At 44.9% G+C, this 25,521-nt stretch overlaps 1 protein-coding gene across 5 annotated transcripts in view; it reads right to left on the bottom strand.

Moving 5' to 3' along the window:
* Positions 1-13,514, bottom strand: part of STK17B (serine/threonine kinase 17b) — a 61,091-nt gene extending 47,577 nt beyond the window's left edge. The window contains exons 1-2 of one of the 5 annotated variants that reach the window (XM_030209765.1): positions 13,327-13,514; positions 5,347-5,506 (exon numbers count right to left, since the gene is read on the bottom strand). In XM_030209765.1, coding sequence (XP_030065625.1) covers positions 5,347-5,465 — 119 coding nt within the window. In that variant the 5' untranslated portion in view covers positions 5,466-5,506; positions 13,327-13,514. Of the gene's footprint in view, positions 1-5,346; positions 5,527-13,193; positions 13,296-13,326 lie in introns of those variants that run through there. The other 4 variants (XM_030209764.1, XM_030209767.1, XM_030209768.1 and 1 more) reach the window with 4 other exon arrangements.
* Positions 13,515-25,521: the final 12,007 nt, after the last annotated feature.

Genomic DNA, 25,521 nt, shown 5'->3' with positions numbered 1-25,521 from the left:
ATCTGAGACCTTACTGCCAGCCATTGACCTAGCGATAACATCTCATGTGGTAACCGGGCGATAATGACCTACATGCGCCAAAATTATTTTTCAGATCCGCAGCAAAAATAAAATTACCGCAAAAGCCACGCGGTAGCAGTGCGCTAACTTCATTTTAGTGCACAAAGACGCTTACACGGCTCAGTAAAAGGGTCCCCTGGACTGGATGGTATACACCCGACAGTGCTGAAAGAGTAAATATGAAATTGCTGATCTGCTGTTAGTGACCTGTAACCTGTCATTAAAATCATCCATAGTACCTGAAGATTGGAAGGTGGCCAATGTAATGCCAATTTTTTTTAACAAGGGTTTCGAGGATGATCCAGGAAATTACAGACCAGTAAGTCTGACATCAGTGCTGGGCAAAATAGTAGAAACTATTATAAAGAATAAAATTACAGACCATGGTTAAAACATGGTTTTAATGGGACAGAGTCAACGTGGATTCAGCCTAAAGCGAAGTCTTGCCTTACCAATTTGCTTCATTTCTTTTAAGGCCTGAATAAACAAACAAAGGTAAAGTCAGTTAATGTAGTGTATCTACATTTTCAGAAATCTTTTGACAAAGTCCCTCATGAGAAACTTCCAAGGAATAGGAGGCAACGTTCTGTTGTTGTGGTTAATGGATAGAAAAAGAGAGGGTAGAGTTAAATGGCCATTTCTCTCAATAGAGAAGGGTGAATAGTGGAGTGCCAGGGATCTGTACTGGGACCAGAGCTATTTAATATTATTAAATGATCTAAAAATAGGAATGATGAAGTGATTAAATTTGCAGATGACACAAAACTATTCAAAGTTGTTAAAACACATGCACAATGAAAAATTGCAGGAAGACTTAAGAAATTAGAAGGTTGGGCATCCAAATCACAGACGAAATTTAATGTAGACAAATGCAAAGTGATGCACACTGGAAAAACTAATCCAAATGATAGTTACTTGATGGTAGGTTCCACCTTAGAAGTCTGCACTCAAGAAAAAGATCTAGATGTCATCATGGACAGTATGCTGTAATCTTCTGTACAGCGTGTGGTGGCAGCAAACAGAATGCTAGGAATTATTAGGAAAAGGATAGAAAAGACAAGAAATACTAAAATGCCTCTATCGCTCCATGGTGCAACCTCACCTTGAGTATTGTCTGCAATTCTGGTCACTGTATCTCCAAAAAGATATAGCGAAATTAGAAAATGTTCAAAGAAGGGTAACCAAAGTAATTAAGGGGATGAACTCCTCTCATATGAGGAAAAGCTTGAGAGGTTTGGGCTCTTTAGATTGGAAAAGAGACAGCCAAGAGGGGGATACGATGGAGGTCTACCAAACCCTGAGTAGTATAGAATGGGTAAACGTGACTTGATTGCTTATTCTTTTGACGAGTAATAAGACTAAGGCACACTCAAGTTACATTGTAATACTTTTAAAAGGAATAGGAGGGAATATTTTTTAACTCAAATAGTTAAGCTCTGGAACTTGTTAACAGAGGATATGGTAACAGCATATTTGGGTTTAAAAAAAAAAAGGTTTGGACAAGTTTCTGGAGGAAAGGTCCATAAACTGCTATTGAGAAAGCAATGGGAAAAGTCACTGCTATCCCTGGGATTGGTAGCATGGAACCTTGTTACTATTTGGGATTCTGCCAGGTACTTGTGACCTGGACTTGCCACTGCCGGAAGCAAGGGTACTGGGCTAGATGGGCCATCAGTCTGCCCCAATATGGCTATTCTTATGTTCTTATGGAAACTGCAGAGATTAAATCAGTGGCCATGACCCAGTCCACAATGTATATCATGTTTAATCAGCCCTTTAAAAATGCTTACTGCTGTTCATCATCAAAACAATGAGGTATATATTCATTCATGGCTAACATGTAATTGTTTGAAAACAAATGTAGCAAAGACAAAAGTTTTGTGGATAAGGCATTGTGCTCCACCTACGGAATTGGCAATAGTTACTTGTGTAGATATGCCGAGAATGGTAAGGTGAAAGGACCTTGGGTGATTCCTTTGTCTTCCACATTGACTCTGGAATCTCAGATTGACCATGTTGTTTATAAGGCCTGGGTTAAGTTGAAGATGGTGCGTCAGTTCCAATCTTATCTACCTGCTCAGGTCTTCTGTACAGTGGTCCAGGCAACTGTGTTGAGTCACTGGACTACTGTAATGCACTGTACCTGGATTTAGCTGAATACTGAAAAAAAGAGGATACAGAATATCGCAGCTCGTATGATTACTTATAATATGTGGGATAAGATAACACCCTTACTTTATAATCTGCACCACTTACCAGTACAATTTAGAGTTCTATTCAAAGTTCTGTGCTTGGGGTTTAAAGGTTTTACATGGGATAGGTCCGGTGTATCTGCAGTCCTGCCTTAAACCTGTATTGGCTCGAGCCCTATGCTCTAGATATGTTCATGACCTTCAACTTCCCTCAGCTAGAGAATTTCAGTTACTATGCTCTCAATGTTTTTCGGATGTAATGTTGATTTTGTGGAACAAACTTCAGATAGTTTGTTTGTCCGATTATACAGTTTTGTCATCAATTGAAACATGGCTTTTTAGTCAATATATTGAGTCTTTGGGGCTGTGATGGAGGGTTATTTGATATATTTTGTAACTAACTGTTTTATATATTGTTCCCCGCCCTGTAGAGCCTTTTCAGCTGAAAGTGCAGGTTATAAAAATATAAAATTAAACAACGTTTCACAACAAACTTTCAACATCACAACTATGTAAATGATATTCACAGGTCATTCCAAGTAAAACAGGACATGCATCCCTACTTATCTAAAGCTGGGGGCTTACAGTAGGGATAAAGCATGAAAGATCACCAAACAGGTATTAGGTAAACAAAAAAATAATGCACACCTCAAGTTATTTCTTGACAGTAGACGACCTTTCATAGGGGTGGGAATAAACCGTAGTGCTAAAGCAGCCCTTTCTACAAAATTGAGAGGCTGAAAACCTTGACCAATATTTAAAAAAAAAAAAACCCACAATAGTTTCTAGTATCTGTTGAAAATTATTTTTAAAAAAAGGCTATTACAAGCCAATTTATTTAATAGGATCATATAGCCTTTCCCCCCCAAAAAATGTTATAGAGGGAATACAAAATACAACAGATGCAATGCAAAAAGCCAGTTCAGTTAACCAATCTTTATAAAGTTTTCAAAAGACAACACTTAAATGCTTAATGAAGCGGAGACAGAAATTGTACTTCTAGAATCGTGCATCAGCTTCTTTTCTTCTAGAGATAAGATAGCCTCTTGTTTCCCTCCAGCACCCGTGCTATGTTTCAGGCAAGGACTTAGCTCTACAATTTAACTAGGCATCTAAAAGTATGACATAGACCATCTTGGTAGCTCAACTCCAAGTGCTGTGCACTGCCATGGGGAAGATCTGTGTTCAGCTCCTGGGCTCAGCTATAATCAGAGCTGGGGAAGCTACAGAGATCACAGCACCTAGGGAAGGAGGGAGGGTGCTTTGGCCATTGTTTAATACCAATGTTGAATGACACGAGTTAGGGTCTACATTTAGCTAGGTTCAGAAAGGAGCTATTTGTTGTACCCTCACCATAATAACTGGGTTCAGCTGAGGGAGAGGAGCTAATGAAAACAAACATTGGGGGGAAAAAGCCAAGTATGGCATCTAGTCCAATAAAGGTTGATTGCAATAGAGCTGGAAGCCCAAAAGAAGCAAAAGAAAACAGTTGTGCCCCCCCCCCCCACCCCAAAATGCATGACTTTGCACCTGATTTTAGAAGTTATTATTGTGAACTGTTCCTTTACGTGGAGGGGAATTTTCAAAAAAACGTTCCAAGAAAGAATTGGAACATCCCACTCATTATGTAAAACGTCCATCTCACACCTATTTTCGAACAGGGAAAATGTCGGGATTTCCTGTTCAAAAATGTGCGAGAAGAACGTTCTTGCACTGAAAACACCCAAAATGAATAGTCATTTTCCAAACAAATGTCCAAAATATAAGCACCAAAAAGGCAGGCAGAAAAACATTTGTCTGGCATCATTTGTACAAAAATGGCCACACTGACGTCCCTGAAGAGCAGCGGGTTAGACTAGTAGTGCACGTTAATAAATGGCACCCAGGTACAAATCCCACCTTAACTCCTTTAATATGTACTGTGAGTCCACCAGGCACAGAAAAAAAAAGTTCTGTATCCAACTATGCACCACTACAAATAGCCTTCAAGCCTCTGGGTCCCCTTGGGTATAGTCCACTGCACTGACCACTCCTGGAAGCTGCTTGCTGCTCTGTTGGGAATGCCCATAATACACCTGATATCCCTTTTCAGTCTCACTTTTTAAGGGGGTAGGAGAAGGACACCTTAATTCCTCCAGTGGTCAGCTAATCAGAGCACCTTTTTGTTACTTGGACGTGACTGAAAACAGGTCTAAATACAAACATCCTTCTTTCTAGACTTAGACTTGTCTTCCTGTTCCATTATCAATGAAAGATGTCCTAATTTTGGGCCCCCTCTAATCCCACCCAAAACACATCCCCTTGCTATTTGGACCAACTGCAGTGAAATATGTCCTGTTTTTTGCTTTTCAAAAATCAGCACTTGGACATTTTCACCAGACAAACTTTTTTTTAGCCGTTTTGAGACGTCCATATGCTTCAAAAATGAGCCCCATAATATAATAAGAAAGTGGGTCAGGCTGTTGGTGAGGCATGTCCCTGTTTGGCCTCTGAATCATGCTGCTAACTCCAGCAACTGTGCAGTCTGAAACAAGCCACTATGGTAGGAAGTCAAGGAGCAGCACAGGTTGAAAGAAGCCATTTCCCCTGGTGAGAACTAACCCTGGTGGATTCTACTGAGGCATCAGTTTAGCAACTAGGATTTGTTTTTCTCTATTTATTCACTATGATTACTAGAATTGCAAACTAATAAACCACACCTATGTGAAAATCTTTGGATTATGGGCAGTGCTTCAGGTTGGGAGTTATATATATTTGACAGAGATAGCAAAAAGAAAATTGTGCCGACATTACTCAAGAGAAAGAGCACATTATTCGGAATCACGAAGTGGCAAAATGTATGGTTTCACTGGTTAGTTCAATACCTGAAATTTTAAAAACCTTCACTGGCTATAAGAGGTCAGTAGTATGCCAGTACAATACCATCACAATGTCTGCATTCAAAGTCAGTAGAAAAACTGATTATTCTGCTGTTATATGATCTTGAACAACATTACAAAGCTTGTGTATACATGTCTAGAGGTTTTCTTGTTTTGTGTAGAATACATAACCCCTCATCTACTTCCTTCCCCAAGGATAAAAGAAAATGCCTTACCTCCCAAGCTCTTTAGAATCAAGAGTATATATATTATGGAAATCATCAGTCTTGATTGCAGTGTGAATACAGGATAGCAAACCAGGGAAACTTTTATTCTCCAACTTCCTCCTAGCCATGCTGTCTTTTCTAGAAATGTGCAGGGCAAAGCAGTATTTTCTCTTGCTACTGAATTTTCACCTAGCAACCAAAGAAGAATATGATACGATTTCAAAAATGTCCACTCAGAACTGATCAAGGTAAAATTATGTATCATACCTGATAATTTTCTTTCCATTAATCATAGCTGATCAATCCATAGACTGGTGGGTTGTGTCCATCTACCAGCAGGTGGAGATAGAGAGCAAACTTTTGCCTCCCTATATGTGGTCATGTGCTGCCGGAAACTCCTCAGTATGTCGATATCAAAGCTCCATCCGCAGGACTCAGCACTTAGAGAATTACACCCACAAAGGGACACTCTGCCCAGCTCACCACCGCCGAAACGGGGGAGGGGAATCCGTCCAGCTCATCCCCGCGGAGCGGGGGAGGGACACCACACCCGCCGATGCGGGGGGGATCTGGCTTATCCTGCAACCGCAACCGCGGGAGGAGCTGACTGACCCTAACACCGCCGAAGCGGGAAGGGTACAAAGCTGCCCTACAGCCGCACGAAGCGGGAGGGAGTGCCGGCAGAATTTAAGTCTCAATCCAGCCCCGTAAAACGGAGGGGAGAGGAATGCAGCAGCTCACTGTAACACAAATTCGTCTCAACTCTTGAAGAATCCATTGAAAAACTTGAACACGAAGTCCTCCTGAACAGGAACTGAAGACTAAACTTGAACCTGAAATGCAACCAGAATATAAATACAGATATCTGGGAGGGACTATGGATTGATCAGCTATGATTAATGGAAAGAAAATTATCAGGTATGATACATAATTTTACCTTCCATATCATCATGCTGATCAATCCATAGACTGGTGGGATGTACCGAAGCAGTACTCACCCAGGGCGGGACATTGAAATCCCTGACCTCAACACTGAAGCTCCAAACCGGGCCTCCGCCCGTGCCGCCACAGTCAAGCGGTAATGCTTGGAGAATGTATGGGCCGATGCCCAAGTTGCCGCCTTGCATATCTCTTCCAAGGAGACGGAGCCGGCCTCTGCCATCGAGGCCGCCTGAGCTCTAGTGGAGTGAGCCTTCAGCTGGATAGGCGGCACCTTCCCCGTGGCCACATAAGCCGCTGCAATGGCTTCCTTGACCCATCTTGCCACTGTAGGCTTAGCAGCCTGCAGACCCTTACGAGGACCTGCAAACAGGACAAACAGATGATCCGACTTCCGGAAATCATTGGTCACTTCCAAATACCTGATGATGACTCGTCTCACATCCAGATATTTAAGAGCAGAGTATTCCTCTGGGTAGTCCTCCCTACGAAAGGAAGGGAGACAGAGCTGCTGATTCACATGGAAGCGAGAAACAATCTTGGGCAGGAAGGAAGGCACTGTGCGAATAGTCACTCCTGCCTCAGTGAACTGCAGAAAAGGCTCTCGACATGAGAGTGCCTGGAGCTCGGAAACTCTTCTGGCTGAAGTGATAGCCACCAAAAAGACTGCTTTCAACGTCAGGTCTTTCAGAGATGCCCTCGACAAGGGTTCAAAAAGCGGCTTCTGTAATGCTCTTAGCACCAGGTTGAGATTCCACGCAGGCACCACCGAGTGCAGAGGAGGGCGCAGGTGATTAACTCCCTTGAGAAAACGCACCACATCTGGCTGCGAAGCCAGGGAAGCACCCTTCAGGCAGCCCCTGAAGCAAGCCAGGGCCGCTACCTGGACTTTAAGGGAACTGAGCGACAGGCCTTTCTCCAGACCTTCTTGCAGGAATGCCAACACTGAAGAAATTGGAGCAGTGAATGGAGAATATGAGCCTGCTTCACACCACGCTGCAAAGGTACGCCAAACCCTGGCGTAAGCAGTAGAAGTAGAGCACTTCCTCGCTCTCAGCATAGTGGCGATGACCTTGTCTGAGAAGCCCTTCTTCCTCAGACGCTGCCGCTCAATAGCCAGGCCGTAAGACCAAAGGGGGAGGGATCCTCCATCACCACGGGACCCTGATGTAACAGACCCTGCTCCACTGGCAGCCACAGAGGATCGTCGACTGAGAGCCTGATCAAGTCCGCATACCAGGGACGTCTGGGCCAATCCGGACCCACCAGGATTACCCGGCCCGGATGCTTTGCCACCCGGTCTAGCACCCTGCCCAACATGGGCCAGGGCGGGAACACATAGAGGAGCTCTTGTGTCGGCCACTGTTGGAGAAGAGCATCTACTCCCAGGGATCGAGGGTCCCGTCCTCTGCTGAAAAAGCGCGGCACTTGGCAATTGGCCGATGACGCCATCAGATCTAGGCTCGGCTGGCCCCAGCGCTTCGTGATGCCAAAGAACGCCTGAGCAGATAGCTGCCACTCTCCGGGCTCCAAGGTATGGCGACTGAGAAAGTCCGCCTTGACATTCATGACTCCGGCAATGTGGGCCGCTGACAGCTGTTCCAGGTTCGCTTCCGCCCACTGGCATAGATTCATGGCCGAAAAAAAAAGAAAAAACAACAAAACGGAAGAATGCAAAAGAACCAGGCTCAAAAAATATATGAAAAGCCAAATTTATTGCACAGGATCAGCAAATCTGTCCGAATTTGAATGTATTTTTGGATACATATATGAATATTTGTATAAGCCAATTTATAGACCCCTGAGGAAGGCCTTTTTGGCCGAAACACGGACAGTGTAGGGTCCTGTGCAATAAATTTGGCTTTTCATATATTTTTTGAGCCTGGTTCTTTTGCATTCTTCCGTTTTGTTGTTTTTTCTGTTGTTTTTTACGGAAGAACTGGACTCTGTCGTTTTTATAGATTCATGGCCTCCTTGGCTAGAGGGGCGCTCTTGGTACCTCCCTGGCGGTTGACATAGGCCACAGCCGTGGCATTGTCCGACAGGACCCGTACTGGCTTCAACGCCAGTACCGGGATGAACTCCAAAAGCGCCAACCGAATGGCTCTGAGTTCCAGGAGGTTGATAGACCACTTTGCCTCTGCAGGAGACCAGAGCCCCTGCGCTGTCCTTCCCAAGCAGTGGGCTCCCCAGCCCGACAAAGAGGCGTCCGTCGTGACGACAATCCACTCCAGGGTCACCAGAGGCATTCCTGCAGACAACTTGTCTGTCTGCGTCCACCAGCTCAGCGCCTTGCGCACTGCTGGGTCCAAGGGAAGGCGCACAGCATAATCCTCCAACATCGGAGTCCAGCGCTGCAGCAGAGAGTGTTGTAGTGGTCTCATATGAGCCCTGGCCCAGGGCACTACTTCCATCGTGGCCGTCATAGAGCCCAACAGCTGCACATAGTCCCAAGCCCGAAGAGGAGAGGCTACTAGGAACTGGTCCACCTGAGCCTGAAGCTTGACAATCCGATTGTCTGGCAGGAACACTCTGCCCACTTGGGTGTCGAATCGAACTCCCAGATACTCCAGGGACTGAGTTGGGCGCAGCTGGCTTTTCTCCCAGTTGATGATCCACCCCAGGGAGCTCAAAAGAGCAACCACCCGGTTCACAGCTTTGCCGCACTCTGCATAAGAGGGGGCTCGGATCAACCAGTCGTCCAGATAAGGATGGACTTGTACTCCTTCCTTCCTCAGGAAGGCCGCGATGACCACCATTACTTTGGAGAAGGTCCGCGGAGCAGTAGCCAACCCGAACGGGAGGGCTCTGAACTGGAAGTGTCGGCCCAGTACTGCAAAACGCAGAAAGCGTTGATGAGGAGGCCAGATGGGAATATGCAAGTACGCTTCCTTGATGTCCAAGGATGCCAGGTACTCCCCTGCCTTCACTGCCGCTATAACAGAGCGGAGAGTCTCCATGCCGAACTTTCAAGGCCCGATTGACCCCTTTGAGGTCGAGGATAGGCCGTACAGAACCTCCTTTCTTTGGTACCACAAAGTAAATGGAGTAACGTCCCTTGCCAAGCTGATTTTCTGGCACCGGAACGACCGCACCCAGGCGGATCAGATTGTCCAAGGTCTGCTGCACTGCCACAGCTTTGACCGGAGACTTGCAGGGAGAGAGTACAAACCCGTCTCTTAAGGGTCGGCAGAACTCTAGCTTGTAGCCGTCTCTGATGACTTCCAGCACCCAAGCGTCTGAAGTTATTGTGGTCCACTCGCCCAGAAACGAGGACAGCCGTCCTCCAATCTGCACTGGGGGATGGACCAAGGCCCCGTCATTGGGTACGAGACCCTGGGGGAGGACTGGAGGGAGCACCTCCGGGACGGCGGTCTCTGCGAAAGGAATGCTGCTTGGGGGAGAAGTTCCTCTTGAAGGAAGAGGAGGCAGAAGAGCCCGACCTGCCCGGGCGGTACCGACGGGCTTCCTGAAACCGTCCTCTGGAGGAACCGGGGCGAGTACTAGCCCGAGCCCTGACCTCTGGTAACTTCTTGCCCTTAGACGTGCCGAGATCGGTCACGATTTTGTCCAGCTCGACCCCAAAGAGCAGCTTGCCTTTAAAAGGCAATTTAGCCAGGCGGGATTTAGAGGCGTGGTCAGCAGACCAATGCTTCAGCCAAAGCCACAGCCGCACAGAGATTGTCTGAGCCATGCCTTTAGCTGAGGCCCTCAAGACATCATACAGCAAGTCTGCCAAATAGGCCAAGCCCGATTCCAGGGCCGGCCAATCAGCCCTCAAGGAATGAGGGGGAAGCCCGCTGCACCATAGTCAGGCACGCCCTGGCCACATAGGAGCCGCAAACTGAGGCCTGCAAACTTAAAGCAGCCGCCTCAAAGGACGACCTTAAGGCCGCCTCCAATCTTCTGTCTTGGGCGTCCTTTAGGGCCGTGCCACCTTCCACCGGCAACGCCGTTTTCTTAGTCACCGCAGTGATTAAAGAATCCACGGTAGGCCACAGATAAGCCTCACGTTCACTTTCAGGCAAAGGATAGAGGCGGGACATAGCCCTAGCCACTTTAAGGCTCGCTTCCGGGACATCCCACTGAGCCGAAATTAAGGTGTGCATAGCATCATGCACGTGGAAGGTTCTAGGCGGGCGCTTCGTCCCCAGCATAATGGCAGAACCAACAGGGGCTGAGGGAGAGACGTCCTCCAGAGAGGCAATCTTCAAAATGCCCATGGCCTGCACTAACAGGTTGGGCAAATCCTCTGAGCTAAAGAGCCGCGCTGCATCCGAGCGGGGATCCGTCTCCTCCAAGGAATCCGCAAAGGACCGTTGGGAGAACTCAGAAACGCTGCCCTCATCTACATCGGAGGAGACAAAGTCCTCCAAGGCCTGGGAATCAACCCGAGGGCGTTTACCTCCGGGGGCCTCAACCTCTTTACCAGCCGAGGGAGCAGGGGCAGCGTTTTGCATAAGGAAGGCCTGATGCAGCAGCAAAACAAACTCGGGGGAGAAACCCCCCAGACTGTGCACTTCCGCAGCCTGGGCTACAGCCCTAGACGCACTCTCAACCGGCGCTCGCAAGAGCGGGGGAGAGACTTGCTGCGCATCCAAAATGGCGTCTGGCGCGACACTCCGTGAAGGAGCCGCGCGGGAAGAACGGCGCTTAAGTTTAGCCGCTTTTGTGCCGTCGCCCAAATTAAGGGCGTTCATGGCATTAACGTCTCCCACCTCAAGGGCGGCCCAAGAAGAAGCCGTCCGAGCCGCGTGGCCGGCCAAGATGGCGGAGGCGAGCAGCGGGGGATGGGCGTTTATGGCGGGAAAAACCGCCACACCGGAGGAAGGACCGGGACACTCATCGGTCACGAAACTGTCACCCAACAAGGGTGAATCAGACTTTAAGACCCCCGCATCCCCTCTAGAAGCGCACAAGCGATCCGGGGAGCGACTCTTTGCGCCCTCGCCCTCCGACGCCATAGGCCACGTGGAGATCAATCGGGGAACCCCCTGCCCGCTATAAAAAGGTAAAAATTACCTGCTTTCCGCTCCGAGCTGTAACGACCTGGTGTCCCAGTGAGTAGCTGCAATAAACGTTTAAATAAACGTCGAAATAAACGCCTTTAAGGACGTTCAAAATTTTTTTTTTTTTTTTTTAACGGAGCCAGCGGGAGGGGGGAGAAAAGGAGGGACCTGGCGCCACCAGGTTTGCACTTGCTCAAGAAGAGCCCTCAACCCCAGGCACTCAACAAAACCTAAAAATTAGGCTTGGAGGCCTAGCCAGAGCTGCTGCTGTGTGTGACCACCACCTGCTGAGATAGAGAACATACTGAGGAGTTTCCGGCAGCACATGACCACATATAGGGAGGCAAAAGTTTGCTCTCTATCTCCACCTGCTGGTAGATGGACACAACCCACCAGTCTATGGATTGATCAGCATGATGATATGGAATATTAACTTTTACAAAGTTATTGTCTCAAAGGAAAGTTTAGCCAGACATACCTGACACTGACTCTTGCCTCTCCACTAGCCCAAAAAGTAGATCAACGGCCAGCTAGGAGTATAAAACCCAAACACATGTGCCACTAAGAACTGTTTCAGAAAGTGACAACACTAGTCCTGCCAGCTCCTGACAAATTACCTATTGTACTGAGTCTATTTCCCTTCCACTACAGAGCTTACATTCTAAGGACTAAATAAGCAAATAAAGAAAACAGTCCTTTGTGTTAACAGGCATTATTGTCATTAAGGCCTATTTGTTAGCTAAACACTTAATGCAGGTTAAAGAAATCGACCTCAAGTATATATTTGAGGCAAGAACAAGATGGCTTTGCTTAAAGTCGACAGGTCAACAGGATCTAAATAAACCCTGACTTTCCTGCTTCTAAACCAAGCGCTCTAACTACTAGGCTTAGTAAACCCTCAAGCAGTGACGGCAACTCCTTTCAGCCATAAATGTTTGGCAACAATATTTAAAAATCATCAAGAACTGCTTTATTCGCTAGCCTCTACTAACCTTACAAGCATTTAATCTATATTACTACTTATTGAGGACAGGGGAACTCTGGAGAGTAGCCTATTAGTTAGTGCAGTGGACTTTGATCCTGGGGAACTGGGTTCGATTCCCAATGCATCTCCTTGTGATTGTGGGCAAGTCACTTAACCCTCCATTGCCCCAGGTACAAAATAAGTACCTGTATATATGTAAACTGCTTTGAATGTAGTTGCAAAATACCACAGAAAGGCGGTATATCAAGTCCCATCTCCCTTTGCCTTATGACATCACAATATCTGAAGTGAGCCAAATATCAGGCAATCAAGTCATTGTGTCATCACTGATGAGGCTGGCTCTTATTCAGCCATAAATGTTTGGCAACAATATTTAAAAATCATCAAGAACTGCTTTATGCCCTAGCCTCTACTAACCTTACAAGCATTTAATCTATATTACTACTAATTGAGGACAGGGCACTCTGGAGAGTAGCCTAGTGCAGTGGACTTTGATCCTGGGGAACTGAGTTCGATTCCCACTACAGCTCCTTGTGACTCTGGGCAAGTCACTTAACCCTCCATTGCCCCTGGTACAAAATAAGTACCTGAATATATGTAAAACGCTTTGAACGTAATTGCAAAATACCACAGAAAGGCGGTATATCAAGACCCATTTCCCCTTACCACTGACATTGACTGCTCTTCCCTAGCAAAACGTTGACAGGAAATGGTTCATAGGTGTCAGATCCATGGGTGCTTGAGCACCCCTAACATCGAACCCTACCGTTTTGAAAAGCTGGCTCTTATGGCGTGACTTACTCCAAAGTGAACCAAGAACCCGATGTCACGCCAATGATATTAAATGGGGGGGGGGGGGGGGGGGAGTAAAGGAAACAATCAATAAACGAGAAAAGGTTAGTCAACCAAGAGCGGTCAAGTACCTTACTACTTAACAGATTGATAAACTGGGCGTTATTTCTCCCGTGAAACTCTTGATCCTGCTGCTGACTGCACTTCTATGGCTCTTCCTAACGACACACCAGACTAGCAGGGACCAGCTACAGAGACCAACTTACAGATGCGGTCCCCTTCCACTCAGTCCACTGATCACACGCTGCGCTCCTCTACAAATCTGCCATTCCGGAACCCCCAAACAGCGGCGGGAACGGGGAGCACGTGAGGCGCACCTTGCCTTCAATTGCGATGCTCCCTAATTCCGGAAGCCCCAAACCGCACCTCTCCAGCGGCCCCGGACGTTTGCGTTTGAAAAGAGCTTACACATTCTTCGGCACAAACGTCAACCCAGGGGCTCGTCATTCTCTCGCTCAGCCAACCACCAACGCCTGGAGGAGGGGCTTCCATTATGACTGACAGGTTTTACTCAGCTTGGAAGTATTCGCGAGCGCTACGCGTTTGTCTGGCAAATCAAGGAGGTTAAATTAAATGTGTAATTCTCGGCAGCAACCTACCTAAGCAAGATTAGCAGCGTCTGCCACTGTCAGCAGCCCTGGCCTGATCCCACCTCGTACCCCAAGCTCCGCCAATAAGGAAGCCCTCACGCAGTCCTGAAGAGTAGCAAGGGGAAGGGGTGCTTTGTCTGCTTTTATTCAACTTGTTTATTAACCTTGCATGATTAATTTTCAGTTAAAACAAATCTAGATGGTGTGTCGTCTCAATACCTGCCAATACCAAGAATGTGGGTAGGACAAAGGAAGGGAAGGATGCTTAGTTTCTTTTAGGATGCCAACAAAAGTTAGGTGTAGGGTTAGTTCTTGTAATTAATTCTGATTTGCCAAGTAGCTCATGATAAAAGCTATTAAATAAAGCAGTGACAAATAGACTTCAGAAGGATGAAAACTTAGGGGCCCTTTTACTAAGCAGCAATCCGCTGGTAAATAAGAGCAATTTTACCACGGGCATGCCTTTTTTCTGCCTTTTTAGTCACTGCGGTAAAAATGGCCTCAGCACAAAGCAAAAACAGCCCCGGCAATACCCCTTTTACCGCCACTTAATAAAAGGACCCCTAAGGCCTCCATTTACAAAGCTGCCCTAATCCTCAAAGGGTTCTAGTGCTAGAAACACCCTGTGTGGCAGAGATGGCTGCAAATTGTATTTAAGTGTAGTCAAATACATGTTAAATGACATCATTTGCTATGCCTTCCCAATGCTCAGAGAACAGTGCAGAAACAAACCCTGCTCTTACCACTGGAAAAATAACACCAACTCGGAGCTAACGGTGGAAGGTTTGCAAAGAGGATTTCTTTTGATTTCCAGTTTAAAATCTGCGGGTTTTGATTTCTTTTGGGAGCGGAAGGAAGCCCGTGCAAGCCTGTAAGCGCCTGTATTGAGAAAGAAATGTACACAAATCTAGGCAAATCCAAAAGTGAAAGTACACATTGGCACCTGCTTTCAGGGTTGCCAGGTGGAAAATTTTTTTCCCACCCAAACGAGCCCAAATCCAGCCCAAAACCCGCCCAAACTCAAACCCCGCCCCTGACACCCCCACCCCCGCATCATCACCCCCACCCCCGCCATCATCAACCCCGCCCCCGCCGTCATCGGCCCCACCTCTCCCATCATCAGCCCCGCCCAGAACGTCACTAACCCCGCCCAAAATGTCACTAACCCTGCCCCCCGCGGCCGAAAAAAACACTTAAAAAAACGCCCAAAAGACAGAAAACAAGCCCAAAAAACCGCAACCTGCCGCAGGCAAACTTTTCCCGCGGTGGGTCGCGTAAAACCGCCCACCTGGCAACACTGCCTGCTTTCTGTGCATGCACAAGAGCTGCACTTACTGCAAAACTCTTCTGCCCATGTGCCAAGCATGTTCCGCTTGCTTTTGCTTTTACAGCGTGCATATAATTTGAATATCATTTACTTTGAATACTGAAGAGCTATTTTTTGTTCTGGTGGTATGGAGTGTAGGCTGTTGGCTCCACCACTGGAGTTCTGAGAATCTGCCCCTGAATGTGAAGAAGAAGCCCTTTCTATTCCCATGGACTTCTTTCCATTCAGCACACTGCTAATCAGTAGCACAGCTTTGTAAAAGGAGCCCTTAGTTTGAAAGGCTGGCTGTCACAAGGCTGAAAGATGGGGTGGATCACAGGGCTTCTCGTCCTAATTTTTTGTCCCATATAGCAAGATCAACCAAAGAGATGGGAGCATGGGGACAGAGCTTAGGGCCCTATTTACTAAGGCGTGTTAGTGTTTTTAATGTGCCTACAATTAGCGCATGTGCACTAACCGTTTAGGCTCCTATAGGGATATTGTAGGCGCCTACATGGTTAACGCATGTTAAAGATGTTAACGCGCCTATAACGTGGCTTAGTAAACTGGGCCCTTAGTTTGGCCCTCCAAGCCAAAGATGTTCTGATGTTCCTGCTGTCAAGAACTTGTCAATCATAAAATTTAAATGACACCAGAAAATCTACCAGAAACATCAAAGAAGATATTTTTAGTGATAAAGTTATGGTGAATTGAATTTTCTTTTCAGAAAAATAACATTTAAAATAAGTTTAAATGTCTTACATGGTGTCAGTTACACATCTCTGTGGCACAAACAGCTGTCACTCATGTTTTAACACCTGTTTCATCGTGGTCAGATGCAGGAGCATGTTTGAGAGCAGCAGAGGCCACTAAACCCCTCATGAGGTCCCTGGTCATTTCCTGGCAAGGAGAGAAATATTCTTTCAAGGTGTCTATACCACCAGCCATAACTCAAAGCTACAACTAATGCAAAAAAAGAACACATTTTTCAGTGGAAAGAAAACTCTAGATCATGATATAAGGTTAAAAGAGGTAGACTCACTCCTTATATTATTCCTAAGGAACTATTTCTTTAGAGAAAGGACAGTAGATGATTGAACAGCCTCTAGGTGTAAGCAATAGGGGCAAATCCAAGAGAGCACAGGATGACACCAGAAATTAAGAGGGTTTGCAGTGTTATAACAGGAAATGAGAAAACTGGACATATTAATTGTGCTTTATTGCCTAATCTGTTGCCATATTCTCCGTTTGATCGTCGCTTAACTTTCAGGTGTTGAGTGGCGTAGCCAAGGGTGGGCCTGGGTGGGCCCAGGCCCACCTACTTTGGGCTCAGGCCCACCCAGTAGCAGCACACCTATGAAGTGTCTGGCAGGGATACCCAGGGCCATGCCAACACGGTAAGCGAGGTAAGCATGGCAGGGGAGGTGCTTCCCTCTGGGGGGCGCCGCCGCACCATACTCACCTCGCTCGCCCTCCCGCTCCCATTGTTCAACTTCCCGCCCTCTTCTCCCCCCCCCCCCCAACATCCCTTTTCTTTTTTTTTCCTTTTTAAATTTACCTCCGTGGCGGTTCTGGCAGCGCAGCGTCAGTGAAGGAGGCGGCGCTCCCGACGTCTCTAGCCTTCCCTTCGCTGTGTTCCGCCTTCTTCTACATAATATTTAACTGTAGATAGTAATTTTTCCAGCTTTTACTTATGATTTTAAGTGTTTAGTAACATATTTTTTGCCAGTTTCTCTATCATATGATAAAGCAGGGTCAATAAGACACTCAGGGGTCCTTTGACTAAGGTGCACCGAAAATTGCCTGCGCTGGTGTAGACATGTATATCGGATACGGCAGGTCCATTTTTCAGCGCACCTGCAAAAAAGGCCTTTTTTTGGCTGAAAATGGACATGCGGCAAAATGAAAATTGGCGCGCATCTATTTTGGGCCTGAGACCTTACCGCCACCCATTGACATAGAGGTAAGGTGTCATGCATTAACTGGGTGGTAATCATCAGTGTGCATACAATGCTGATTACCGCTTGGTTAGCACCATGTGCCAACATAAAAAATGGAATTACCGCCCGGGACTTGCGGTAGCAGGGCAATAGTTCAAAATTTACGTTCATAGGATGAGTGAACGTGACTATGCGGCTTAGTAAAAGGGCCCCTCTAAGATAAGCTGTGGGATGGAGGAAGAAAGGAATAGTTAAAGGATTATTGAAGAGCTAAAAAGTTAACGTGGAGGGGCAAAATCGAAAGGGGTGCCCAAGTTTTCCTGAGGGCGTCCTCGCAGGACGTCCTTGGGAAGGAGCAGGGAAACCTGTATTATCAAAACAAGATGGGCGTCCATCTTTCGTTTCGATAATACGGTCGGGGATGCCCAAATCTCAACATTTAGGTTGACCTTAGAGATGGTCGTCCTTAGAGATGGTCGTCCCCAGTTTCCAGCGATAATGGAAACCGAGGACACCCATTTCAGAAACGACCAAATCCAAGCCATTTGGTCATGGGAGGAGCCAGCATTTGTAATGCACTGGTCCTCCTGACATGCCAGGACACCAACCGGGCACCCTAGGGGGCACTGCAGTGGACTTCATAAATTGCTCCCAGGTGTATAGCTCCCTTAACTTTGGGTACTATACCCCCACCCCCCCAACCCACTCCCCACAACTGTACAACACTACCATAGTCCTAAGGAGTGAAGGGGAGCACCTAGATGTGGGTACAGTGGGTTTATGGTGGGTTTTGAAGGGCTCACATTTACCACCACAAGTGTAACAGGTGGGGGGGCCTGGGTCCGCCTGCCTGAAGTGCACTGCACCCACTAAAACTGCTCCAGGGACCTGCATACTGCTGTCATGGAGCTGGGTATGACATTTGAGGCTGGCAAAAAATATTTTTTAAAGTTTTTTAGGGTGGGAGGGGGTTAGTGACCACTGGGGGAGTAAGGGGAGGTCATCCCCGATTCCCTCTGGTGGCCATCTGGTCAGTTCGAGAACCTTTTTGAGGCTTGGTCGCAAGAAAAAATGGACCAAGTAAAGTCGGTTAAGTTCTCGTCAGGGACGCCCTTCTTTTTTCCATTATCGGCCGAGGATGCCCATGTGTTAAGCACGCCCCAGTCCAGCCTTCGCTATACTTCCGACACGTCCCTGGGAACTTTGGTCATCCCCGCGACGGAAAGCAGTTGAGGACGCCCAAAATCAGCTTTCGATTATTCCAATTTGGGCGACCCTGGGAGAAGGATGCCCATCTCCAGATTTGTGTCGAAAGATGGGCGCCCTTCTCTTTCGAAAATAAGCCAACATGCATCAGTGATGAAATAATAAATTACTTTTTATTTCAGTGTGTCATTTAATTTGAACCCAATTTAATTATTTGCTGTAAAGAAATTGCTATTACTGAGAGCACTTTTCAAAGGCATTTCCATGTATACAACAATAGAAATAAAACAAAATAAAACATGGAAAAGAAAATAAGATGATACCTTTTTTATTGGACATAACTTAATACATTTCTTGATTAGCCTTCAAAAGCTAATCAAGAAATGTATTAAGTTATGTCCAATAAAAAAGGTATCATCTTATTTTCTTTTCCATGTTTTATTTCTATTGATTACATGTATACAACAGTATTATGCTCAGAAATGGGGCTTTGGAAAACTGCCCAACAACAATTATGTACATGAAAGAGTATGTCCATATTGGGAAGTGTTCCTGGAGGTGGAAATGCACTTTTAGAATTTAGGGGCCCTTTTACAAAGCAGTGGTAGGGCTACTGCGCATGTAGCATGTGCCAAATCGACAGTACCACCCAGTTAGCACTCCCACCTGACGGTAATCTTGAAGTTGGCATACGCGTTCCCAGCGGTAATCGGCAGCGCAGCCACATTGGTGCGTGCTGCATGAGTACTGCACATGTAGCGCATGAACTCTTACCGCTAGGTCAGTGGGTGGTGGTAAGGGCTCATTCAGTTAATAGCCATGCGCTACTTTTAATTTTAGCGCACAGCCATTTACTGCTCCCATTTAAAAAAGCCTTTTTCCCAGTTACAGTAAAAAATGGCCCAGTGTGCACCAAAAGCATGCGCCCACACTACCGAAGCCCACCTTTTACCGTAGCTTAGTAAAAGGACCCCTTAGTTCTTAGTGTGTAACTTCTATAGCATGCATCTGAAAATAGGGCACTGATGTGGGCGGGGTATGGTTTGGTCATTGGAGTTCTAACTTTGTTGGGATGCACGTTATACAATTCTGTCACTTACACACACAACTGCTGCATTTAGGCATGAACATTTACACTTGCCATAGAATAGGTATAAGGGGGCAATCCTAATCATAGGCACATCATCTAGTATTCTATAATGGCTTATGCATGCACATATGCCGTTATAGAATACTGGCTTAGCACACAATTCTTTAGCGCCTAATTTTTATCATCCTTTGTAGAATTGCCCCCATAGTGCCTGGGCAGGTCATGGTCCAGGGCCAGCTCATGGAGTAATGATTCGAGTCAGCCTCTGCTTTTGTACGCCCCCATCTTTGGGCCAGTCTTGCAGTGTGAGTCGCACAGATGAGCCGGCTTAAGTTAAATGCTGATGCCACAGTTTAACTTGATCAAGATATTCAACACCACTCTCCATTTAGAAAATAGTGGCACTGAATATACAGATAGGGGCCCTTTTTCTAAGGCGCTTAGGCGCCTACGTGCGTCCAGTGCGCGTCAGTTTGGAACTACCATCCGGTTACCGCATGCCCTGGGCAGTAATTCCATTTTTTTTGTGCGTCCGATACATGCGGCAGAAAATATTTTTTTATTTTCTACCGTGTGGTGCTAACCAGGCAGTAATCAGCAGTGTACACGCGCTGATGATTACCGCCCGGTTAACACGTGAGACCTTACCACTAAGTCAATGAGTGGCAGTAAAGTCTCATGCCCAAAATGGATGCGCACCAATTTTTATTTTGCCACACATCCATTTTCGACCCCCCAAAAAGGCGTTTTCTGCAGGCACGCTAAAAAATGGACCTGCGCATGTCCAATACACGTGCCTGCAACAGCATATGCCATTTTTTTGGCACACCTTAATAAAAGGACCCCATAGTGCAGTAAGCATCGTGGCACTATTTAGTTTAGGCCTAAACTAAACCTAGAATTAATCCAAACAGCAGGTGAACATCTCTACTATCCAGATAATATTTTGGCCTGCTCTTGCTCTTCCCCTATCCCGGCCCACGAATATACAGATATCTGTTTATTAAGAAATTGAAATGGCCCAGTTTTATCCATATGTTTTTTTTGCAGTTACATGGATAAGCAATTATGTGTTCACTGGGAAATACATAATTGCATTTGAATATTGATCCAATAGAGTATAATCATTCATTCACATGGGACATTCCCAGACCAACCAATAAAACTTCCCCAAAACTGGGTGCAGAACAGAAGTAGATGTTTCACTTTACAACTCCGCATACAGAAAAAAAAAATTCTGTTCAGATTCAGGTGTCACATTAGTGACAGCAATACAAACTCCGCCACTGCCAGATACTGTGTAAAGCAACATAAAACATTTGAAATAGACACTCAGAAGCTTACCATATCTTACCAACACCAAAGCCAAGAGTTCAAACTACACCAACCCTATCTATGAAAAGTCAGCACTGCAAATATTTGAGAAAACCAATACACCTCCAGCTTGTAAAAGCAGAACAAGATGGACTGCTACAGATCCTGCATAGAATCTACATGTTAACAAAGTCTTGAACTTCCAGTTACATAGTGAAAACCAAGACCATCACCTATTAAAGAATAATAAATTGCTGCTCTGATGTGCTCTTTTTGTACATGTGTACAGACCTGCACTTCCTTATACATATTTAACAAAAAGCTCCATGTTCAGCAGAGCTTTTTGTAAAATACTAGAGGACCTGAGCACATCTCAAACTGGCTGTCTCAATTCCAATCTAATTGACTTACAAAAAATGGACTGTTAATTATCTAGAGAATAAGATTTACATTTCTTATTCTCATGGCAGGGACACATGCTTTTTAAATCACTCTTTAGTCATTTGTTTTAAATTTTTGATCGTTTCCAAATTCCACTGCAACTTCAATGGGTAAAAAGAAGCATGTTCAAATAGGTTCTGGATTGTCAACTGAACCCATCCTGCTGTTGCTGGTCTGAGACCCAGAAGTGAAGAGGCAGGATAGAGCCTTTACTATTCTCGAGCCAGAGACTTCAATTAACTAAGACCTACCACACCAAGGGCTTCTTTTACAAAGCCACACTACCAATTCTTGGTGCGGCAAATGAGAGGAAGCCCACTCAGGATTCCTTTTATGAAACTGCGGAACTACACTGGTGTTGCATGTTTTTGGTGAATGCCAAGGCCCCCTTTTACCGCAGCAGGTAAAAGACAGGTTTGTCTTTTCTTAAATGGTCATGCGGCAATTGACCACTTGCTGCGTGGCCATTTCAGGGGCAGCACTTTCCGCCACCCATTGAGGTGGTGGTAAGGGCTCCCGCTCTAACCCAGCAGTAACCAGGCAGCGTGTGGCACTGCCTGATTACCGCCAGGTACACATCAGTGCTACAAAAATTGAAATATTTTTGCCATGCCAGAAATGGCGCATGCTGGGGGAAGGAACAACAACTGGGCTGCTGCGGTAGCCTGGCAGTACTTCCCACATTGGGCTTACTGCTGCTTTGTAAAAGGGCCCCTCAGTTCCTATGGTCTTCCTCTCATTTGCCACACTGGAATCACTAGGAGAGGAAAGGAGAAAGAGAAAATGGGAAGGAAGGGACATGACAGAACAAAATTAAAAGGAAAGAGAGGGACAAGGTGAGTGATGAAGACGTCACCCTGCTGCATCACTTATAGTAAGTAGTTCATTCATCGCAACCAACATCTTTGCTACATTTACAATAGGAAATGCTTTAGTTAAATGTATTTTTCACAAGCCTACTTCCAGATATAAGCTGAAGAAGATTCCAGAAAACAGCTCACAGGAAATAGATCCAAACTCTGAAGGAATGTACTAGGCTAGAATTTGGTATTGCTTCTCCTGTTACTATTTGGCAATGGGCAATGAATCCAATTTTGCAAGATATTCCTTAGATACAGTGCTATTTAGATTAGATATTATTGAAACATAAGATGAAAAACTCTTGGAAACTCTGCACATAGTATAAATATTTCAAGAAAGAAATGAATTACAAGAATCAAATAAAATAGTTTTTCAAAGATTCAGTAGCTTACTCTGGTCACATTCTTGATATGCAAGGACTGAATAAATCACTGGAAAAAAAAATCTGAGCTGTTTAGAAAGCTCCACAGCCAAATGAGGCGTCCTAACTTAGATTATTTCTAGGAACTGTAAACTGCTATGATCTATTTGTAATGATATTATTATTATTATTAACATTTGTATGAATGGCAGGCATTTTTAGTTTGGTTCATATTCAGTTCAATCACCCATTCAGTTCATTTTCAGATTTCAAATCATTTGGATCATTAGCTACATTCTTTGAAACTAAAATAGCTTCTTTACATGCATCTTTTCCACCTATCGCAGCGATTTCTTCTTTAGATGGATCACACCTGTTGTAGGAGAGAACCAAACAGAGGAAGCTATAATCTGCAAGAAATATCAAGCAGTGCACAAGCTGAAAACACATCTTCTAATACAGGAAAAACTTTATTCCAATCAGTCTGGAACATACAATGCCTGACATTGGCACGTTTCACCTTCCTAGACGTGTGTTAAGGTGCAAGAAGAGCCTGTTAATCTTGCAACTCCCAATCTCATAAAACAGCAAAATCAACAAGCTCTCTGAGAGAGTGGAGCAGTCTGGTTTAGGGCAGGTGGGGTGTTTGAGAGAGGGAGGGAGGGAGGGGCAGACTGAGGGCAGGTGAAACGTGAGGGAGGGAGGGAGGGAAAGACTGGCTGAGGGCAGGTGGGATGTGTGTGTGTTTGAGAGTGAGGGAGGAAAGACTGGCTGAAGGCGTCTATGGAGGCATAGGCATCATCTATGAACACTTTTTTCAATCCACTTTAATTCATTTGCAGCGTATGGTTACTCTGGGACCTTCTCTCTGCCACACTGAAAAATGAGGGCCTGGGAAATATTACAGTATTTTGGTTGAGGCAGAAAAAGAGGCTAGTGTACAAAAGGGCAAGGAGGTTGTGTGAAAGCCTGAAAGCAGGACAAATGAAAAGTGAAAGTGAGAATGGTAGGGATGAACTGGTGGTTCCCAAAAGCTTTGGCAGCTGATAAAGAGTTCATACACTCAAAATGTTTGGGAACCCCCCTGACTTAGAATAAAAAAAAGCATAATCACAATAGAGTAATGGTTGCACATTGGTCAGTCATGACGTTTTGCCGGTTCATGTAGGTTTGAACATTGTAGCTTTGCACACCAGAACAGTTCTACCACATTTTTATTGACAGACTTGCATAATCCTGATAACAGCCCAATAAAACACATACACATATGCTAGACTTTTGGACCTTGAGGTCAAGATACAAACATTTTAGCATTTCTTATAAAAATGGCTGAATATATATATATATATATATATATATATATATATATATATATATATATATATATATATATACTGTATATATATATATATATATATCTTACTTTGCAGGAAACATTTATAGCTACTGCAATTTGAGACTTGCAAATTTTTTATGGGCCACGCACAGTCAGCTAATGCATAACCCTAATGAACTGGAAAGAACTGGCAAGAAAACACTATCTCCATTATCAAAGGTTAGAAAGCCTGACAGAGCACTGTAAACCTTGTCAGTTAATCCTTTAAAATGTATATTATACTAATCACAATAAAAAAAATAATTACAATTTTCAGAATGAAAAATTATGTAATTTTTTTTCAATTAAAATATAGAAGTTCTCCAGCTATAATGTTGACTAGAGACATACAGTAAATTTCCCAAATTTTTGAATTGAATTAAATTGTACTTGAGTAGCAATATAGTCATGGTTTACCCTCACACATACAATTTAATAATTTTGGTTGCACAGTATAAAGAAATCTAATCTGCAAAATTTATATCAAAAGCAAGTTTACCTAATTGAACAGTTATGTAAGATGAGTCATAGTCTATGACAACATATTTACATGAACATGTGGAGAGTCATGTTTTACAAGAGTCCTGGTTAAAGCTGTTTCTGGAAGGTGAAGAAATCCCACTATATAGTTCTTGCCTGGATGAATTTAAATTTTATACTAAGAGTTAACTTCATCTATTTATCAGAGTTTCAAAATGGCACCAGTAAAAACAGAACAGACCAGAACTTTATATATTTATTTACTGTGTTAACATGTGTCTGGAGTCCTAAATATTGATAATAACTGTGATGATGATGCACCCAAAATTCTAAAACCACTCTTCCATGATTGTATCAAAATAACTGGTCAATATTGTGGCAAATTGTCAACTGTCCTATTAGTGACTTCAGTATTTGATCATACAGGAGTGTAACCTGCACGGAGTGGCAGGAGCGGATCTGGCTGCCTTGTTGGGCAGATTGGGTGGACCAGGTGGGTCTTCATCTGCCATCATATACTATGTTACTATGAAAATTCAAAGGTATTTATCTGGATAATGACAGTCATTATCCACATAAATGCCTTGTCTGGTGCTGACCATGGATATTTGGATAATGCCACTGAAATATCCTTACAGACCTCCTTGGCACTATCCACAGGGTGTCAGGGCAGGGCATGGAAGGAGCCAATAGTTCTACAGAAAGAAGTAGTATTCAGACCACTATCTGGATAATTACCCAAAGTTAGGCCAGAAAAATTGCTGCCCTAACTTTATCTGGTTATCTATAGTGGACTATTGCTGCTATTCAGATAGCTGCAGCACTCCCTATCTGCATGGATAGTGGCGCTGAATATCCGTGACTAATTTAAATGCGCTGGCTGGCATTTAAAATAGTGTTAAGAACAGTTATTTTCTACTTCTTATCAACACACCTCTTCAATTATATTCTGTTCCATGATTCATTCAGTATTCTATGTTTGTTTCTAGTCTGTTTCACTTAAGAATTGGTTCACCAGGAGCTCTGCCCCTAATATGCAACTCTTTCCAGCTGGGATCCTGGATAATGTTTGTTTCCTCTAAGGTATTCAGGGACACAGAGCAGGCCTTTAGCAGTTGTTCCTGCTGCATACCTAGCCATGAAGACAGTAACTAGACTTAGTAGAAGCAGAGGTGGGAACCTGTCCCATTGGCTGCTGGCTGCTATGTAGTTGGCTCCAGAACCATGAGCAATTTCAAAACTTACAAGCCAGTATTCATAGCTGCTGACTGTAATTTTCTTAAGAGACATGTCATAGTAGTCCTCAGCAAGATTTGTGCTTCCTATTAGTTCAGTTCTTCTTATGCTGCACCCCAGGTTTTGGGGATAGCATTACAACCTACCAAAGGTCAAAGATTCATTCAGCCTCTACAAACAGATAACCGTGTGTTAATGG

Source organism: Microcaecilia unicolor, chromosome 7 (assembly GCF_901765095.1).
Source record: "Microcaecilia unicolor chromosome 7, aMicUni1.1, whole genome shotgun sequence".
NCBI lineage: Eukaryota > Metazoa > Chordata > Amphibia > Gymnophiona > Siphonopidae > Microcaecilia > Microcaecilia unicolor.
The sequence above is the reverse complement of the archived record's forward strand: the minus strand, read 5'-3'. Positions and strand labels throughout refer to the sequence as shown.